The 17,462-nt window shown below is 37.9% G+C and overlaps 1 protein-coding gene across 1 annotated transcript in view; it reads left to right on the forward strand.

The window, feature by feature from the left end:
* Positions 1-17,462, forward strand: part of LRP1B (LDL receptor related protein 1B) — a 1,102,312-nt gene that overhangs the window by 874,963 nt on the left and 209,887 nt on the right. The window contains exons 44-46 of the mRNA XM_075610066.1: positions 8,690-8,882; positions 10,688-10,813; positions 11,172-11,300. Of these exons, the coding sequence (XP_075466181.1) occupies positions 8,690-8,882; positions 10,688-10,813; positions 11,172-11,300 (448 nt within the window). The remainder of the gene's footprint in view (positions 1-8,689; positions 8,883-10,687; positions 10,814-11,171; positions 11,301-17,462) is intronic.

Raw genomic sequence — 17,462 nt, forward strand, 5'->3', positions numbered from 1 at the left:
AGACGGCTTTTGTTTATCTTTTACCCATTGTACTCTTATTGTGTCAGGTTTATTGCAGAGAGAATCCATGGAAGAAGATCACAAGACTAGTGTCCTATACAGAGGGAAAGGTAATCAGGCTACACATCGGAATCTTGAATATCTAGGGGTGCTCAAGTTCAGTCCTCAAAAGCTACCGATAGGCCAGATGTTCAAGATTTCTCTAATACTAACACATACTAACCCAATTAACCCAGCACTAATTACAACTAAAGATAACTTGTTTAGGCAGTGTATGTGTTGCCTTTAAAACCTGGCCTGTTGGTAGTCCCTGAGGATTGCACTTCACCATCCCTGATCCAGCCCCTTTTTTGCTCTATTCTGATATTACTCAAATGCAATTACACAGCCCTGCTATCAAAACCTAAACGGAACTAAAGCAACAGACTAAGGGGCAAATTCAATATACTCTGAAGCAGCTGTTCAGGCTTTCTTTTGTACGAAAATCCCCATTGACTTCAAAGGGCATTTTTCGGAGTATATAGAAAATTATTTCAGGCCTTCATGTGATCTGGCACTGCCATACAAGCTCCAACATTTCTGAAGAAGCTAATATCCATCCGCGGTGTTGTAGCAGATTATTATACATCTGTTCTGTTTGATGTGGTGTAAACATAGTGACAAACCGCTCTCCTAATAGTGCAGAATAAAAAACTTGGCTCAAAGGGAAAAACCTATGGTAACTAACACTTGAACATTGGGGATTTTAAACTATTGTATATATATATCCATCATTTAGCTTCTCTGCATACCCAGTTTGCCAACCCCACACTGATGAGACCCATAAAGGTCGAAACAGCTGTCTGTGGGTGGGTTTTCTGGGTATGCACCTTAACCCTGGCTGTGCTCAAAGCTGTGACCATGTAGCAAGCTTAAGCCTATAGGGAACCATGTTAAAAATGGTTTTGGAAGCAAAAAGTGGCACCGTGTGCTCGTTTGCATGTCATTCCCCGGAATCCCTTGCTGCAGTGGAGGTGCTGTGTGCTGGGTGATAATGGTGGGGGGCGGGGTTGCAGGCCTGCCTAAGACATGCAGATGGGCATACAGTTGTATTTACATATATATATATATATATATATATATATATATATATATATATATATATATTTATATATGTATTTGTGTGTTTTTTGTCGCTATATAGAGACCATTAAAATTTTATTATTTTTTTATTTTAATTTTGGACTGTCTTTAGTCCGTTACAGGTGTGGTTTTTGGACCCTTTCCTTTGGTCCTATCTTTATGAAAACAACATTTATCCACATCACCTATACCTGGGTGCTGTAACTTCTGAGTGCAGTTATAGGGCTGTTTGATGTGGCTAAGGTTCTACTGTCACACCCGCAATATTAAAGTTAAATTCAGTTCGATGTGTTTGTGGCACTGCTCATTCATCTCCAATAAAAAAGCATAACAACTACAATTCATGTGCACTGGTAATTTAACATTGGGAAATGTAAAGTGAATTTGACTTCATTTTAATTAACTTTGCCTGAGTGGATTATTTTACATTGAGTCCGCCTGGATTTTTAAGTATACAATCCACATGCAGATTTTAGTTTGCGGGTGGATTTTGTCTAACTGATCCGTGGAATTCCAGGAAAATCGATTTTTACCGTTTCGACCATCCCTACATAAGATGTATTAACTATCCCATATCCGTTTTTGCCTTTGTTTCACTAGAACTTTCTAAAAAGTTAGCAAATTCACGAAAAGTATCCCAAATACCTGCAGCATATTCTAATTTAAATCATTTGGATATATTAAGCATCTTATTATTATTATTTGTTAAGTGCCAACATATTGGGCAGTACAGTACAATGGGGGGACAGAGTTACTGTATGTACATTAAAAAAATAGAATGATGTCAAATAAGACAAACAGATACATAAGGTAATGAGGACCAAGCTCGAGAGAATTTAAAATCTAGACGGAATAAGAGCAATGTTGAAACAAAAAGTAAAGGGACAGCTTGTTGTGGGCTGGAGTATGCCACAGGATAGAGTATTGAGTAGTCGTACATCTTGGGGCTGTGGATGTTAGGGGGTGTGTGACAGGGCCTTTGCCCAGTTTATAAAGGGCCGCACACATAAAGATTGTCTATAGCTGATGTCCTGCAGGGAGCTGGTTAATTGCAGCTACAGTCAATTAGCCAGTCTCCACCTGGCTCATCAGGAAGGTTTAAATGTGTGCTGCACAAAGTGCATGGGATCTTTAGCACAGAGGGACTGTGCTGCCAAAGAGAGATCCCAGGGAACCAGACCCTCAATTCCAGGATACAATGGACCATGGAACCCACGAGGGGGTGCCCCCCACAGACACCAAACTAGACCCAGAGTGATAGAGATAGCCCCTGCTTACATGTAGCCCTTTGGACTTTGGGTCAGAGGTTGGTATGAGGCCTTGCCTCCCAGCCTTGTAGATAGGGACTGGGAAGTGTGTGCTAGCATTTACAAAGGGATAGGACTGTTTTATTTATTTTGTATGCTGACATGAAGCTGTACTGTTTAAAGCCTCGAGCTAAATAAAACCCAATGTTTATTTTCCCTTAACTACGATTCCCTGGTTATACCTCTGCACATTTCTCCTAAAGGGTGTTAGCATAGAGTTTGGTCCAACCGTACAGCAGGTCCCAATAGGGGGTGGAGGGAGTGTGAATGTTATGGGTATGCCAGAAGGGCTTCCTTGAAAAGGTTAGTTGTCAGGGACTTTTTAAATGTCTGAATGCTGGGGGAGAGTCTGATGGTGGGTGGTAGGGAATTCCAGAGACAGGGGGCAGCATAGGAGAAGTCTTGTAGGCGAGAGTGAGAAGAGGTAATAAGGCAGGAGGAAAGGTGAATGTCGTGAGCAGAGCATAGGGGGCATATAGGTATATATCTAGGGGTGAGGGTTGAGATGTAATGGGGCTAGCATTGTTGAGAGCTTTATAAGTGAGAACTAGGGTTTTAAATTTGATTATAAAAGATATGGGAAGCGAGTGTAGGGATTTGCATAGGGGCACAGCAGAAGGAGATTCGGGTGTGAGGTAGATGAGTCTAGCAGCAGCGTTTTGGATGTATTGGAGTTAGGACAGGCAGACAAGGGGAATACCAGCTAGGAAAAGGTTGAAGTAGTCAAGATGGGACATGATGAGTGAGGAAATTAAGATTTTAGTGTCATCATGAGTGAGAAAAGGGCGTATTCTGGCGATAATTCGGAGGTGGAGAGGTCAGAACATTTTGAGGGAGTGGATATGAGGAATAAAGAAGAGGGCAGATTCAAAGATGACCCCTAGGTAGTTGGCTTGGGGTGTTGATGAGATTGTGGTTTTATTGACAGAGGGTGAGAGGTCAGGGAAAGAGCTGTAAGCATTGAGATGATACTGAAAGCCAAAAGATTGACTTTGCATATTCAAATTAGGTTATTTCACAGGTATCTCAGGTGTATTCACAGGTATCTATCTCTGTCCGTCTTCTCTCGGACAACCTCCTCTTCAGCAAGGTGGTGATGGTGCAAAATAGTCTTACAAGGTTTGCTAATTTAGGCAAAAGTTTATACTCTACCATGGATTGTCATTTCTCTGTCTTGCTGTATTGGTATATCTAAAGTGACTTACTTGCTGGATAACTCTCTGTTGTTCTTCTAATAGGTATCCCCACCTGCAAAAACCATCCAATACATAGTTACAAAATTGTATATTTAAAAACACTCTAGTAGAAAGCACAATATTCTGTAGAAAAGATTTGGTTGCAACCTAGATGCCTTCTTTGTGGCATTTATGAGACGTCTAATGCTAAAATTACATTCATGTGTATTATAGCATGTCGGGAACTTTGTTTCTGTTACATTGTTTACTTTCGAAAATAATAAAAAGTGTTGAGAGTACATTTTTCTGCAGTTCAGTGGAGAAACTCTGTTTACTTGGCTTTCATATGTGAGAAGGAGGCCTGTACAGATTAAAATCTGTTTCTATTTCACCAAGCTCATATATATCTCTGAAAATATTGAACTAACACAGAAATTACAAATCCAACATTATCTAGCTTTTCTATTGCACTGCTTTTGGAGAATTATTTTTATGAGTCTCTTTTACCTAAATGTGTTAACATTATTACAGCAATACCTCCATTAAAATGCAGATTAGACTATGTACTACTAGCCCACAAAGACAGATGGTCCTATTATAGGGATTGAACAAAGACGGTGCATGTGTCCTACAAAGTAATTTGTTGGTTTCATAATGTATAAAGCTTTTGTGTATGTTTTTTAATAACTTGAGTTTGGAAATATGAATAGATTTTGCACTTGCATTCCTTTATTGTATTGTGGAAGAATTGCACAGGGGTAGTTTCTAGCGTCCATTAAAGCCACATGAAACCAGATTGACATCTTTTTTCTATGTACATAATGCTGTATTAGGAAGAGGTATTGTGCAAACGCTGTCACAGCCTCCCTTTGTTCTACCATCTGGCAGGTGACAACTTGGTGAAGCTTCATGGCTCCACTTAAATTAAACTGAATACAGTACAATCTTCAGTTAATGGTCCTTTCTCTCAGAAATACAACATAAATAACTGATTTCTATATACGTTATAAATTATGGAAACTCTACATTTATACTAGAAAAATATTATAACCCCAAACCTGTTACCTCTATTCCTTCTCCCCCCCCCATTCTCTATCTCCCCTGCCATAATTCTCTCCCCCCTCCCTCTCTCCATTTCTTTCTCCTCTTCTCCACCTTACATTTCTTTCTCTCTCGTCATCCATTTCTTGCTTCATCCCCTCATCCATTTATTGCTCTCCACTCCACCCATTTCTTACTCTCCCCTCCTCTTGCTCCATCCATCCATTTATTGCTCCCCCTTCTCCTGATTAATCCATCAATTTCTTGCCCCCTCCTCTTCCATACATTTCTTGAACCCCTTCATATATATTGATTGCTCTCCCCATATACATTTCTTGCTCTCCCCATATCCATTTTTTACTTTCCACATATACATTTCTTGGTCTACCCCCTCCCTGTCTCTCTTTCTCTACATTTGTCTGCCCTCCATTCCTTGCACCCCCTCCATTCATTTCTTGTTCCCCTATATCCATTTCTTTCTCCCCCCCATATCAATTTCTTGCTCTCTCCTCCCCCATATCCATTTCTTGCTCTCTCCTCCCCCCCATATCCATTTCTTACTCTCCCCACACCGCCAGCTAAAAGTTCCCAGTGTCAAGTCCCTACCTGTTGGAAGGAGTGGAGCCTCGTAGACAGCAGAAGTTGTGACTAAGTTTTGTGTCAAGGTTCTGTGGTGGGCTTCCCACCCCAGTGCTCTCCTCACTGCCTTCTTCCATCTCGGCCACCCTGCTCCGCTGACATCTTCCTTCTCGCCCCTCTCCTCTGCCTCCCATGCTCTCCACCACTGCCATCTTCCCTCTTCTCCACCTATCACTGCCGGTCTGACCTGTGCTCCATAAGAGGTTGTGCCTGTGGCACTATATTCGGCAGTTTGGGTCACCCTTGGGCCTCTGTTGTATTTTTAATATTTTTTATATCCAATCTATTTTTGGACTTCACTCATTTTCTTTTTTTAAATTAAATGTAAACTTTTTATAATATCTTTATATACATATGAGTGCACGTTCCTGTAGGGGTAACTTGGTTGGCGTCGCTTGACTTTTTTTCCAGTAGGTTTGTATTTGTTTACCCCGGTGCACCGCTAGCTTCATATTGTTCCTTTTTTGCAAGGTTTGTATTTTTGCAGTAACACCATTTGCTTGCAGCAGTCATATCTTTTGCATGGGTGTCAAAAATGCAAAGCAGCAAGTGAGGATTGTTTCAGGTGTGACAGAGCAATAGAGGAACGTGGGACAGGAAGTAGACAGTCGGAGCAGAGTGCAAGAGGTTAGCAGGGGCATAGGAGATCAGACATAATGTCCCACACTGTATTGTATAAGGATGGGCAGATGAGTGCAGAGCTTTGAAAGTGAGGAGGGCATTTTTTTGGTTAATGCAGTATTAATTGTGAAGACAACAACATTATTTCTGGAAGAGGCAGATCAATGGCAGATCTTAGAGAGAGGGACAGTTCTCAAAGTAAAGCATTGAATAGCTGAATTCTGCTTACAGCATAATGAAAGTATCAGTTCATTATTTGAATTTTTTAAAATGTACTCATGACTTGTTTGTACTGTACTTTTCTAGAAATGTAACACTGATTGGCTATAATGATCGATGAAGTGAAGAAATGTGGAGCACACCTATGAATTGAGATTCTGCTAACAGTTTGCACCAAAAATCAGTATTTTAGCATGAATCACTTTACATTTCTAGAATTGTGCTACACTTCTCCTCACACTGTGTTATATGAAGTTTAAAAGGCAGGGGTATACTCTGTTTTCATATCTTGTCAATCATTTTGAAGGTATTATATTTGTTGGTGTATTGTGATGATCTATCACTATTTTGCTCTTAAAAATATAACAAGTATCTTACCATAATACTTTTTATGCTGTTCTTATGACTGGCTTTCATTGATTTCGTTGTATCTTGAAATAACTCAAAGAAGGGCTCAAATAAACCTATTGATTACACTCATTGCTATAACCACAGAATTATTGTCTGAAAACCTCATATGGTCCAACCACCAGAACAATTTAGGGTCTAAAACTTAACCAACACAAAAAGTTTTATTTGATCAAATATACATACTAATAGGTTATGAGGCTCTGATATCATATACTGACGATTTCGTCTGTCTATGTACACAATATATCTAGAACCAATACTAGGCTAACATCCGTCATAAGAAAATAAATACAAGTATCTGCATTTAGAGCACACTATATCACTGTAGTGGCCACTATATGACCTAAGGATCGCAGGAGGAAGGAAGAATTTGGCCATCATCTCTAATATAGTTATTCAGAGGCCATTTACCCCTTCTCTCCCTACCTCCTCCGTGGGGATTATTTTAATATTTTAACCTATTAGTATGTATATTTGATAAAATAAAACTTTTTTTGTTTTGGTTAAGTTTTAGACCCTAAATTGTTCTGGTGGTTGGACCATAGGAGGTTTTCAGAAAATAGTTCTGTGATTATAGCAATGCGTGCAATAAATGGGGTTCATTGAGCCCTTCTTTGGGTTCTATCTGTGTACTACAATATTCACCTATTTTGCACCTGCTCATCTAATTTACATAGGATGTAATCACTAAGGAGACCAGTCTAATTCATCCATTTTTTTTATCTTGAAATAACTGTTGGAAACACTTAAAATAGCGTATTCAAAAAAGTACGATTTATTTTTTTAATATTCGGTTTATTTAAACAGCATTTGGGTTGAGTTGTTGTTGTTAAGTTGACATCTTTGACTCACGTTTGATTTAAATCACACACATATTTCGTTCTGCTATTTCCAGGGATAAGACAGCAAAATGACTTTAAAGAAGTTTCAGACTTGAAAATAATTTGTGAAATGCTTTCAGTAAAAAGTGTTTTCATCCAGTGATCATCGTACCATTCCTTGCTTTATGTGCTACACTGGAGATTTTTATTATGAAAAACGTTGTACACATCTGATAAAAATGTGGAGTATGGTTCCTAAGTGAAAGATTTGTGTGCGGCTGATGGAGTACTGATAGACTGTTTTTTTTATATAGATTATACTATTTTCAAAAATAAAAGTAATGTCTAAATTTGACCTCCAGTTATCTCAAAGCATTCTGCTTTCAATGCTTGAATGGTCACAATCTAATAAAAATGCTCAGGTTGAAATCTGTTTTATGCAGGGATTCTAATATATTGCACTGTTGTTAAAACATAAATTCATGTTCACATAAAGTGTGAATGGGATATCATTTCCCAGTGCTGTTCCTGGTTATAGCTGAATAAGGCAAAATTATCTTAGAGTTGCTGTATTCACATTACTTATTTGGAAAATCTGGGGTCTTTTTGTTCATAAACAAAAAAATAAATTGAATGTACACAACAATAATAAAAGGATTAGGCCAGTGTTTTTTCTTTTGGTTAAGGAACCCTATAATTATAATGTGAAATTCTGCAGAACCCCAACCCTGTCTAATAGCGCGTCTAAGATCAGATGCATTGTAAATTCTTCTGTATTTGGTACCATTTTCAAATGACTTGAGAATTGCAGGAAACCCTTTAGGGATGCCCAGGGAACCCAAGGTTCCATGTTGAAAAACCCAGACTGAGTCTGTTATTAGGCTATGATAATCTTCTATTCTCACTCCAAATGTCTGATTGAACCAAAAAAGAAGAAAAACTGTTAAAGTGGGGGGTTTAAAAGGTTGCTAACACATTTCTTAAATCAATAACCTGACCCTATTTACAAACCAGGCAGATTAAGGTTGCCTATTCATCAAAGCTTTTTCCATCACGGACCTTAACTCATTTGTTAGTAAATCCTTAATCATTAATGATTCAAATAGCCTAAGTGGATTTTACATGTAAATTTAAATTGGCATGATGTGTGGCTCCTTTATTCTAAGATGATGCTGCTTTCAGTTTTGCAGTGGGTTATATGGTGACTATGTTAGATTTTCCTGGCATGTTACAATTACTTTTAAGCCTTATCTAATATTATTGTGTACTGTATGGATGGTGTTCTGATATGCTATGGTATATACGTTTATAACATGGAACATTTCTGCTACAGGTGATTGTCAGATCTGGACCAGGCACCTTCTTGAGTCTGGCTATTCATGATGATTATATATTTTGGTCGGACTGGGTGAGAAGAGCGATACTTCGCTCCAACAAATACACAGGAGGAGAAACGAAGGTTCTTCGATCTGACATACCACACCAGCCCATGGGAATCATAGCCGTAACAAATGATACCGATAGTTGTAAGTGTAAAAAAAAAGAACACATTTTTAATATGAAGCAACAATGTTGGTTTCTTTTGATTTCAATAATTTACATCAATATCATTTATTTGAACATATTTTTAATATTCAAATGTAAGTGTATAACTGTTGTATATAAAAGCCTTAGACTCATTCATACTAAAGATGCATATTTTGGTGACATGTTTGTTTTGTGCTGTATGACCGTATCGGGGCAGAATTTCAAAACATACCTCAATAAAAGAAAATAATGAACACTTATACCACTGTATTTACTTTTACAAAGACAGCTGTGTGTATCATCTATCTCATAGATTGAAAAGTAGAGAGGCAGCAGGGAAGAAGTAGCTTTATTGCGGTTACATAATCCTATGTGTTTCGCTGTTTTGGACCGACGCGTAGTATTATGTAACCGCAATAAAGCTATTTCTTTCTTCAATTTATGAGTGCTGACTGCCTGTTTACTTTTGAATATACTTCATAATGGCATCTACTCATTAGATCCCTGACAGCATTTGGTGCACCACAATTTCATATTCTACTATAGTGAGTACAGTATTAGGCGTGCAAAATCTTGTATATCTGTAGTATATCTATATCGTAACATGACAAAATATTTAACAATTTTACTTTTTTGTTGCGTGTTAAAGCATTCTTGAATATACTGTAACGAAATACTTCCATTTGATTGTAATAACCAGATACAACCGAATACTTCCACCTGATTAAATTTTTTTTGTAGACACCAAAAGTATTATTAATATCTCAGAAATTGTAACTATTAACCATCACAAATGCCCTCTAGAAACCCCCAAATATAAAAAAAATGATTATGAGAAGTGACTCTTATTTTAGTTATTGTGTGGGCGAGAGAGAGATTAGAGCAGTTACTACCCAAAATCAATAGTCCATATGCTATTAGTCTGTAGACTGGCACTACCGTATGGGAGAGATATATCAATGCAAAGGAAATGTTATGTTCTAGCACTGCATCATTTTCTTCTACCAGACATGTTAAATGTTAGAATGCTGCTTGCCAGATTTCTTACATTTGATGGGGATGGTTACCCAGGGAGTTTTATGCTATCTCAAATCTAACAGAGTTTTTGACAGTAATAAGAGAATGATGCACAGATGTACATAATTTACTATGTCCCATTTTACTATGTCCGCCAGCACATGTGAAACCCTTCTCTAATTCTTCTTACTGACACTACATAAATTATAAACCCATGAGTGTGGGACAAAATTGGAGCAAAGTTTATTGATACATTGATGCTAAGGGATGCAGAGACGTGTCCCTTAGCATCAATGTATCAATATACTTGGCTCCAATTTTGTGCTATACACATCAGTTTGTGATTTATGTAGTGTCAGTAAGAGGAATTGGAGAAGAGCAACATGCAGAAATTATGCTATTATCAACTATTTTGAGCAAACATTTCTTGTGATACACAATGCCCTATAATTTCTCAGGTATGGGCACTTGCAGGTATGTAGAGAAACTTCATGGAATCATATTAAACTTTTTTTGTGAAAAAAAAAGACTTCAAGAAAAAGGAATCAAAAGCTATTAATTTCTCTAAATAGGCAACAAGCATTTTTGATTGACTTTTCCCCATTCATATGCATTTTTATTTTTTGTTGTACTGTATATCATTAGTGTAAACCTGTTGCTAATTATATTTAACATTGTAGTCAGCCTTGTGATACAGTAGGTATTAGTTGATATTTATAGACATAGCGTAAATCATGTTTCATAAATGTAATTCAGCACAGTACAATGCTGGTTATTCTTTCATTAGGTGAATTATCGCCATGTTCGTACATGAATGGGGGGTGCCATGACCTATGCCTTCTTACTCCTGATGGTCGTGTCAACTGTTCCTGCCGAGGAGATCGGATATTGTTAGATGACAACAGATGTGTGAGTAAGTAATATATTCTAGACTGAATGACAATGCAAAACATAAGCATGTAAATTACTGTAACTTTGATAATGCATGTTGGATTTCTATGTGTGATGTGGATTACAGTGTTTACTGCAAACAATATCACAATTATTATTGATGTTCAACTTTTTTTTAATTTGCATAAAGATTTTTCCTGTACATCTATGAAGTAATCATGCCACGAACGCAAACGAGTCAGTTTCTTCTTAATGTGAAATCAGAATACCTGCAATAAAAAGTCCAATCGACACTAATGTTCCACAGATCACTTCAAAATTAAAGACCATTATAAAGCCACATACTGTATGTTAATGTTTCTTATTGTTTGTCATTTTAGCTAGAAACTCTTCATGCAACATTTTTTCTGAGTTTGAATGTGGAAATGGTGAGTGTATCGACTACCAGCAAACCTGTGATGGCATTGTACACTGCAAAGACAGATCGGATGAGAAACAATCGTATTGTGGTGAGTTTCAACGTATAAAGACTTATATTTAGTAATGGTCGATCAATGTCAACATTTGTCTTATCAGTGTTTAAAGCCAATTGTATTTATCGGTGTATGCTCTTAAGCTATATTGCCAGTGGTAAACCATTGATAATGTACTTTATACCATGGCCATACAGATGCAGCACGTCTCACTGTCTCTGACGCCACGATCGAAGAAGTAAAAGTCCACGCCGCTGGCGACATTGTCTGCCATGATTGCACTGCGGTGGGTCCATGCTTTGTAAAGGGACCCTCAACAGCATTAGTCCTCTGGTGCCTTGACCACTGTGGTCGCATGATAGTGGAGGGCAGCATCGAAGACAGCAGTATATGCACATGAGCATACAAATGAGTAATTCATGCAAAGTTACTTATTCACATGCTATTCACTAAGCTCGGATACCTGGCAATATCAAGCTTTCTATTATCTAACCCGGCTGGTGTTAGGCCTATCTTGATAATGTATATAATGACCACTGTATACATAGCAAAGATACTAGCCAAACACAGTAGGTTACAATAGTATATTTTAAAAAATCACAACTTTTTATTATTTTAATTCTTTAGTAGTCCAAGTGATAAGCTTGTCATTGTCAAACTATGGCTAGCTGGCCACTACTTACTACAAAGAGATAATATATTCCAAACACTAGGGCAGTATGGCCAACAGCAATACGGATCCCTTCATGTCCCTTGACAACCCTTCCTCAATGTTGATTTAAGTCCATTTTACATGATGTCATCACAGTGAAAGAAAAATGTCCTGAAGTATTGACTGATACCACTTGACCATTCAACATATGGTATGCAACTACTATATGCCCTATATAAGGACTGTTCCAACATATCCTACTGCATTTTATGCAGTGACGGAAAGAGGATGTTTAAGGAAGGGCGTCCATTATGATAAATGGAGATAAAGAAGAAACATTTTGAAAATTGAAGAAATGTATTTAGAGGATAATTTTACAAGCAAGTGAGAACAATGGGTTTTAATCAACATTGAGGGTGGATTGTCGAGCAACGTGAATGGATCCAGATTTCTGTAAGCTTTGGGGCCTGGATAAGGCTCCATTTGAGATTTTAGGGTTTGTTTTTTGCTGCACAGAATATTTTTGTCTATTTCTTAGAAGACAATTTATATCATAAAAGAAAAATTGAACACAAACATGAGCACACCTTAAAACAGCTATATTCAATCCCCCTGCCCGTTTCTTTTCTTGTTTATATATATATATATATATATATATATATATATATATATATATATATATATATATTAAACACAAAATAGATGCCGCAATCAAATCACCCCTGGATGACTAAGTAATCAAAAATAACCAAAGGTCAGGGTAGAAAATGACCCTCTGGTGGTGCTACCGACCCATAGGGAATATGTTACACAAAGAAAAAGAAAAAGGGAGGGTCAAAAAGGTGCACTCAAACAATATATAATGAAAAAATGGAAAAAATGGACTTTATTAGCAAAGAGTATAAAAAACACACAAGACAGACCCACACAAATCATATAATAAATTGCTGTGTGACACAATGATGGAAAATTATACACCAAAGAGGCTCATGAGGTCTGGTAGGAACCAAAACAAGAAAGTACAGATATACCATAACAAAACCAGGGGAAAGAAAATTCCCCCAGTAATGTAACTAAGATCGGCCGATCTATAGCAAAAAAAATTCAAAAAAATTAAATAGAATTGGTAAAACAAACCAGAACACAGAAAAAATAAATTGACCTCTTAAAAATGGTGAGAAATGGTATAACACATAGCTGAAGGTAAATAAAAATGTGACCCTATAATGTGCTGCAAACAGACTGTGAAAGGCTGATGCCAAAGCTATGCTGCACACATGAAATAAGCAGCAAGAGAAGGGAGTCCAAATAGTGCACTGGTAGCACTCATCACAAGTCCCCAGAGGTAAAAGCTCAATAGTAATGAGCAAAGGTTATGCTAGAGCAGCCCAGGGACAGGGAGCACTACAGATGGGTAGTGAACAGGGCAATGAGGAAGTCCCGCAATACAGACCCGCGTCCCAAGCTAGGGCATCAGCGACGTCACAAAGGAAAATCTTGGGCAATCTGATGCAGCACACGGGTCAGGAGGAGGTGGGGGTGCTGTCACAGCTCTGCTCCGACGGCCGTTTCGCCAAAAAGGCTTCTTCAGGGAGATCTTAGTTACATTACTGGGGGAATTTTCCAAATGTGCCAAACATTATGGCTGCCTCTCAGTTCTCAGTTCCAATCAATATTTCAATCAGTGTAACTCAGCAGCTACAATGTATCCATTTACTAAGGTAATACTGTATTCACTATTGTTACAGTTTGCGACCCAAACTTCTGGGAATATTGGCAATAAATGATTACAAATAGGAAAGTGTTACAAAGATCTTGCAGTGCTGAGGAACTCATTACAAAATGGCATTAAGAGTTGAATTAAAATAAAAACACACTTCTAATACTACTGAACTGATTTATTTAAAAAAAAACATAAGATTTCACATTTTGCTGCTTTAAATACATGTACTGTATGAAACAATGTGTCAAATTTAGTGCAAACCTTGATTCTGAGTTTCCTTAATTGTATACAATTAAGGAAATGTGCAAATTAAATATAGCAGATTCTGAATTGCCTTTTAATCGCCACTAGAGATATGCATATTACAATGGCTTGCATGTTTTCCCCCAAAAATGTAATTAGCAAAAATATTTGCCAAAAATGTATTTTATTTTATATTTTTATTAATATTTTTTTTTTTACCAGGAAGTAATACATCGAGAGTTATCTCTTGTTTTCAAGTATGTCCTGGACACAGAGTTATGATAACAATACATGGTTACATTAAATGAACAGAGGTTATACAGTCAATTCACAGATATTTCATGGATAGTTAGTGTTGGAAAATTGGGTACAGGGGACTAAAGGGCTGATGAGTTTCAGATTGAAACTAGAGCAGCTTTAACATCACCAAACATCAGTGAATGACAGCAAACAGCTCACACCCTTTAACTGCCCTTCAGTTGCACCAAAGGCTGTCTGCCTTTGGTGCGACGCAGATGAAACTGAAGGGGTTCAGATTGAATGCAGCCATGGTGTCAAAGTCCTTTGTCCTCGTGGGTCATTAACATTCCAGAGAGTGGACCTGAGAAACATAGCAATAAGCAAACACAGATGTTAACCCTTAGCACACTGTTTCTGTGTAGAGAGAAGCAGCTCTTGGGGAACCCCATTAAGTGTCTGACTTTGGGACGACACAGATGTAGACGAGGTTGAAAAAAGACATATGTCCATCAAGTTCAACCTATGTTAAATTTAAACAACAGATACTTATCCTATATTTTTATTTAAAGTGTTTTATCCAAAGGAAGGCACACAAAAAACTCAAGGAAACATTATTCAATGATATCCCAGAAGGGGAAAAAATATTATTAGCTTAAGATGAGCTTCTAATTTTTGCAAATTTCTATGGTGATGCACAAATATTTGTACATTTCTGTGTACAGTATGTACAGTCAGGTATAATGTGAGAAATGTTCCAGAGAATTTCACACTGCAGGTCAGACTTTGGAGCAAATCTTAAGCATACGTTTAAGACTTGTCAAGTGGCAACTTATTGTAAAGGTTGTCTCTCTCACAAAAAAGGTTGTACAGTGCCAATGTGTGATATTAACTTATAATAAACGTAGGAAGATACCACCATTGGTTGTCTTTCATCTAAGATGAACACTTATTTAACTCTGCTATTTTAGTACAATTGTTCTTTTTATCCTTTTAGTAGATTGAGTTCTATCTATTGTGATCTGCAGATGATGAAAATAGATATATTAGGTTTGTTTTTTTTATCATTAGCAATTTTGTATCTACATTTTGTTTGAAATAATATGTAATCTATAACCAAAGTCAAAGTGGCCTTATGCAAACAAAGAAGCAAACATGTTTAGATATTTACCCATCTTTGCAAAGCAAACCTATCTGTAATTTGTACAAAATAAACTCCAAACACAGTGGCAACAGATTCTCTCTTGAATGAATTAAAGTATGTAATAGTGAATATATGTTTTAAAATAATGGTTTCTGTTTTGAATTTGAACATTAAAATGTTTTCAATGCCATTGGGAATTTGTAGATGTAGAGTTTACGCAAGGAAGATATAATCAGCCAGTTGCCATAATGGAGACCTCTAGCTATTTACAAATTGACAGTTCCTCTTTATGACTGCAGGGAAGTAATTTCCATTACAAGTGCGAAAGTTCCTGACCTTTCATCGAAACGCTCTTAGTTGTTGTTTTGCTTGAAAAGTTTGTATTGCTCAAAACTACAGCTGTAATCTATTTCACAGAGTAATGCAATATTAAATTGCACGAGGAACAAGTTCTCAGAAATAAATGGTGGTCAATGTGATTATTTTATGTCTGTCGTGCTTGAAATTGTTATCCACTTAAAAGTAGGATCTACGAATATTCAATCTGTTTAAGAAAAATATATCTATTGACATATTAAGTATTTACTGTAGCATGCCTCAGAAAGCCTAATAGTGATAAAAATGACAAACTAATGACATCCAAGACAAATAAAGTAAAGAAAGCTGGGTAACCATGATGGTACTTTCTTTCCACCTGATGAAGAACCCTGAGAGGTTTGAAATCTAGTAACAGATCTACTATTTGTTGGTCCAATAAGGCAGGGGTGTGCAAACTGGGGGATTTTTTTGGGGGGCGTGGTGTTTACAGAGGCCCCGTGCTCTAACCCACAACATTTAAATTAAATGCCGGGAGAGGCGAGAGGCCTCTGTAACTCAAATTACGCCACTGGGTCAAATGTCAACACAACATCACATGACGTTGTGACATCATATGACGCCACTGATGCCAGAGAGCTGGTAAGGAGGGGGGGCGCGAGCAGGATGGGAGAGCAGACAGAGGGGGCTCAAGCAGAAAAGATTGTGCACGACGGCAATAAGGTATCACACTAATGTTGAGCGTAAAATGCAAGAATTTTGAAAAAACACAAAGCACATTTAAAGAGATTAACACAGTTCCACAGTTAAACTGGCTGCGTAGAAGTGTGGCTGCAACTCAGTGCCCTAAGCCAGGGGTGCACAAACTTTCCCCCCTTAACCCCTGCTGCTCTCCTCCCCTGCTCCAATCCTCCTCCTTACCTTATCTTTGGTGTCAAATGATGCCGTTCACATGGCGATGCGACGTCGAAGACAAGGTAAGGAAAGTTGCAGAGGTCTCATGCACTCCCCCGGCATTTCAATTAAATGCCTTGGGGAAGAGTGCGGGGCCACTGCAACTGCTGCGCCCCCCCTGGAAAATGTTGCACCCCCCAGTTTGCGCACCCCTGCCCTAAGCAATGCTGGAGCCAGTCCTCATAGCGTCGGTAAAGCAGACAGCTGTCCAAGGTAGTTCACTTACTGTATTAGGTAGGCTGGTTCCTTACAGCTGACATTACAACTGTATTTCTTGTTTCCACTGAAATTTTATTGATGTGTTTTGGATGTAGAATAGTATTAGAAATAGCATATGACAAACCTGAAATAGGATGAATACATCAATGTAACTTTCCCTGTAAACATAAATAAATTAATGTGAAAAATACCAGTTAACAGCATGTGACCAGAGATGTGCAAAACCTTCGCCCAAGGTCACGAACCAGGCGAAATTTGCCTTTTTCAGCTGTAAAAAAGATTGTGGCTGAGTCAGAGTTCTTAAGTAGAGATGGGCACTTTTTGGGGCAGATTTGGATCCGCCGCGGATCCGCCGGTTCCTTGGGTCTGCGGATTTCCACGTATCAATCTCAAAAAGGGCGATTAGCCTTTTCTGGATATTTAAAAATCATTTACATGGTGGATTTTAAAAGTCCAATCTGCGGATTCGCGTGGATAGCTAAATCCGCCGATTGGGTTGGTCAAAGCTACGATCGGATTGTATCCAATCCATGGGAACGGATTTTGAACGGAAAGCTCGGGAAATTCCATGAAATGGATTTTTGACAGTGTTGCCCATCTCTATTCACAAGCCATTCACCAAGCATTAAGGCAATGTGCAGTGCAATTTTGCTTTGATATACTCATTGGTTAAATTACCTAAATCTCTACATTCGCTTTCAAAATTTTCTA

This window comes from Ascaphus truei, chromosome 7, assembly GCF_040206685.1.
Source record: "Ascaphus truei isolate aAscTru1 chromosome 7, aAscTru1.hap1, whole genome shotgun sequence".
NCBI lineage: Eukaryota > Metazoa > Chordata > Amphibia > Anura > Ascaphidae > Ascaphus > Ascaphus truei.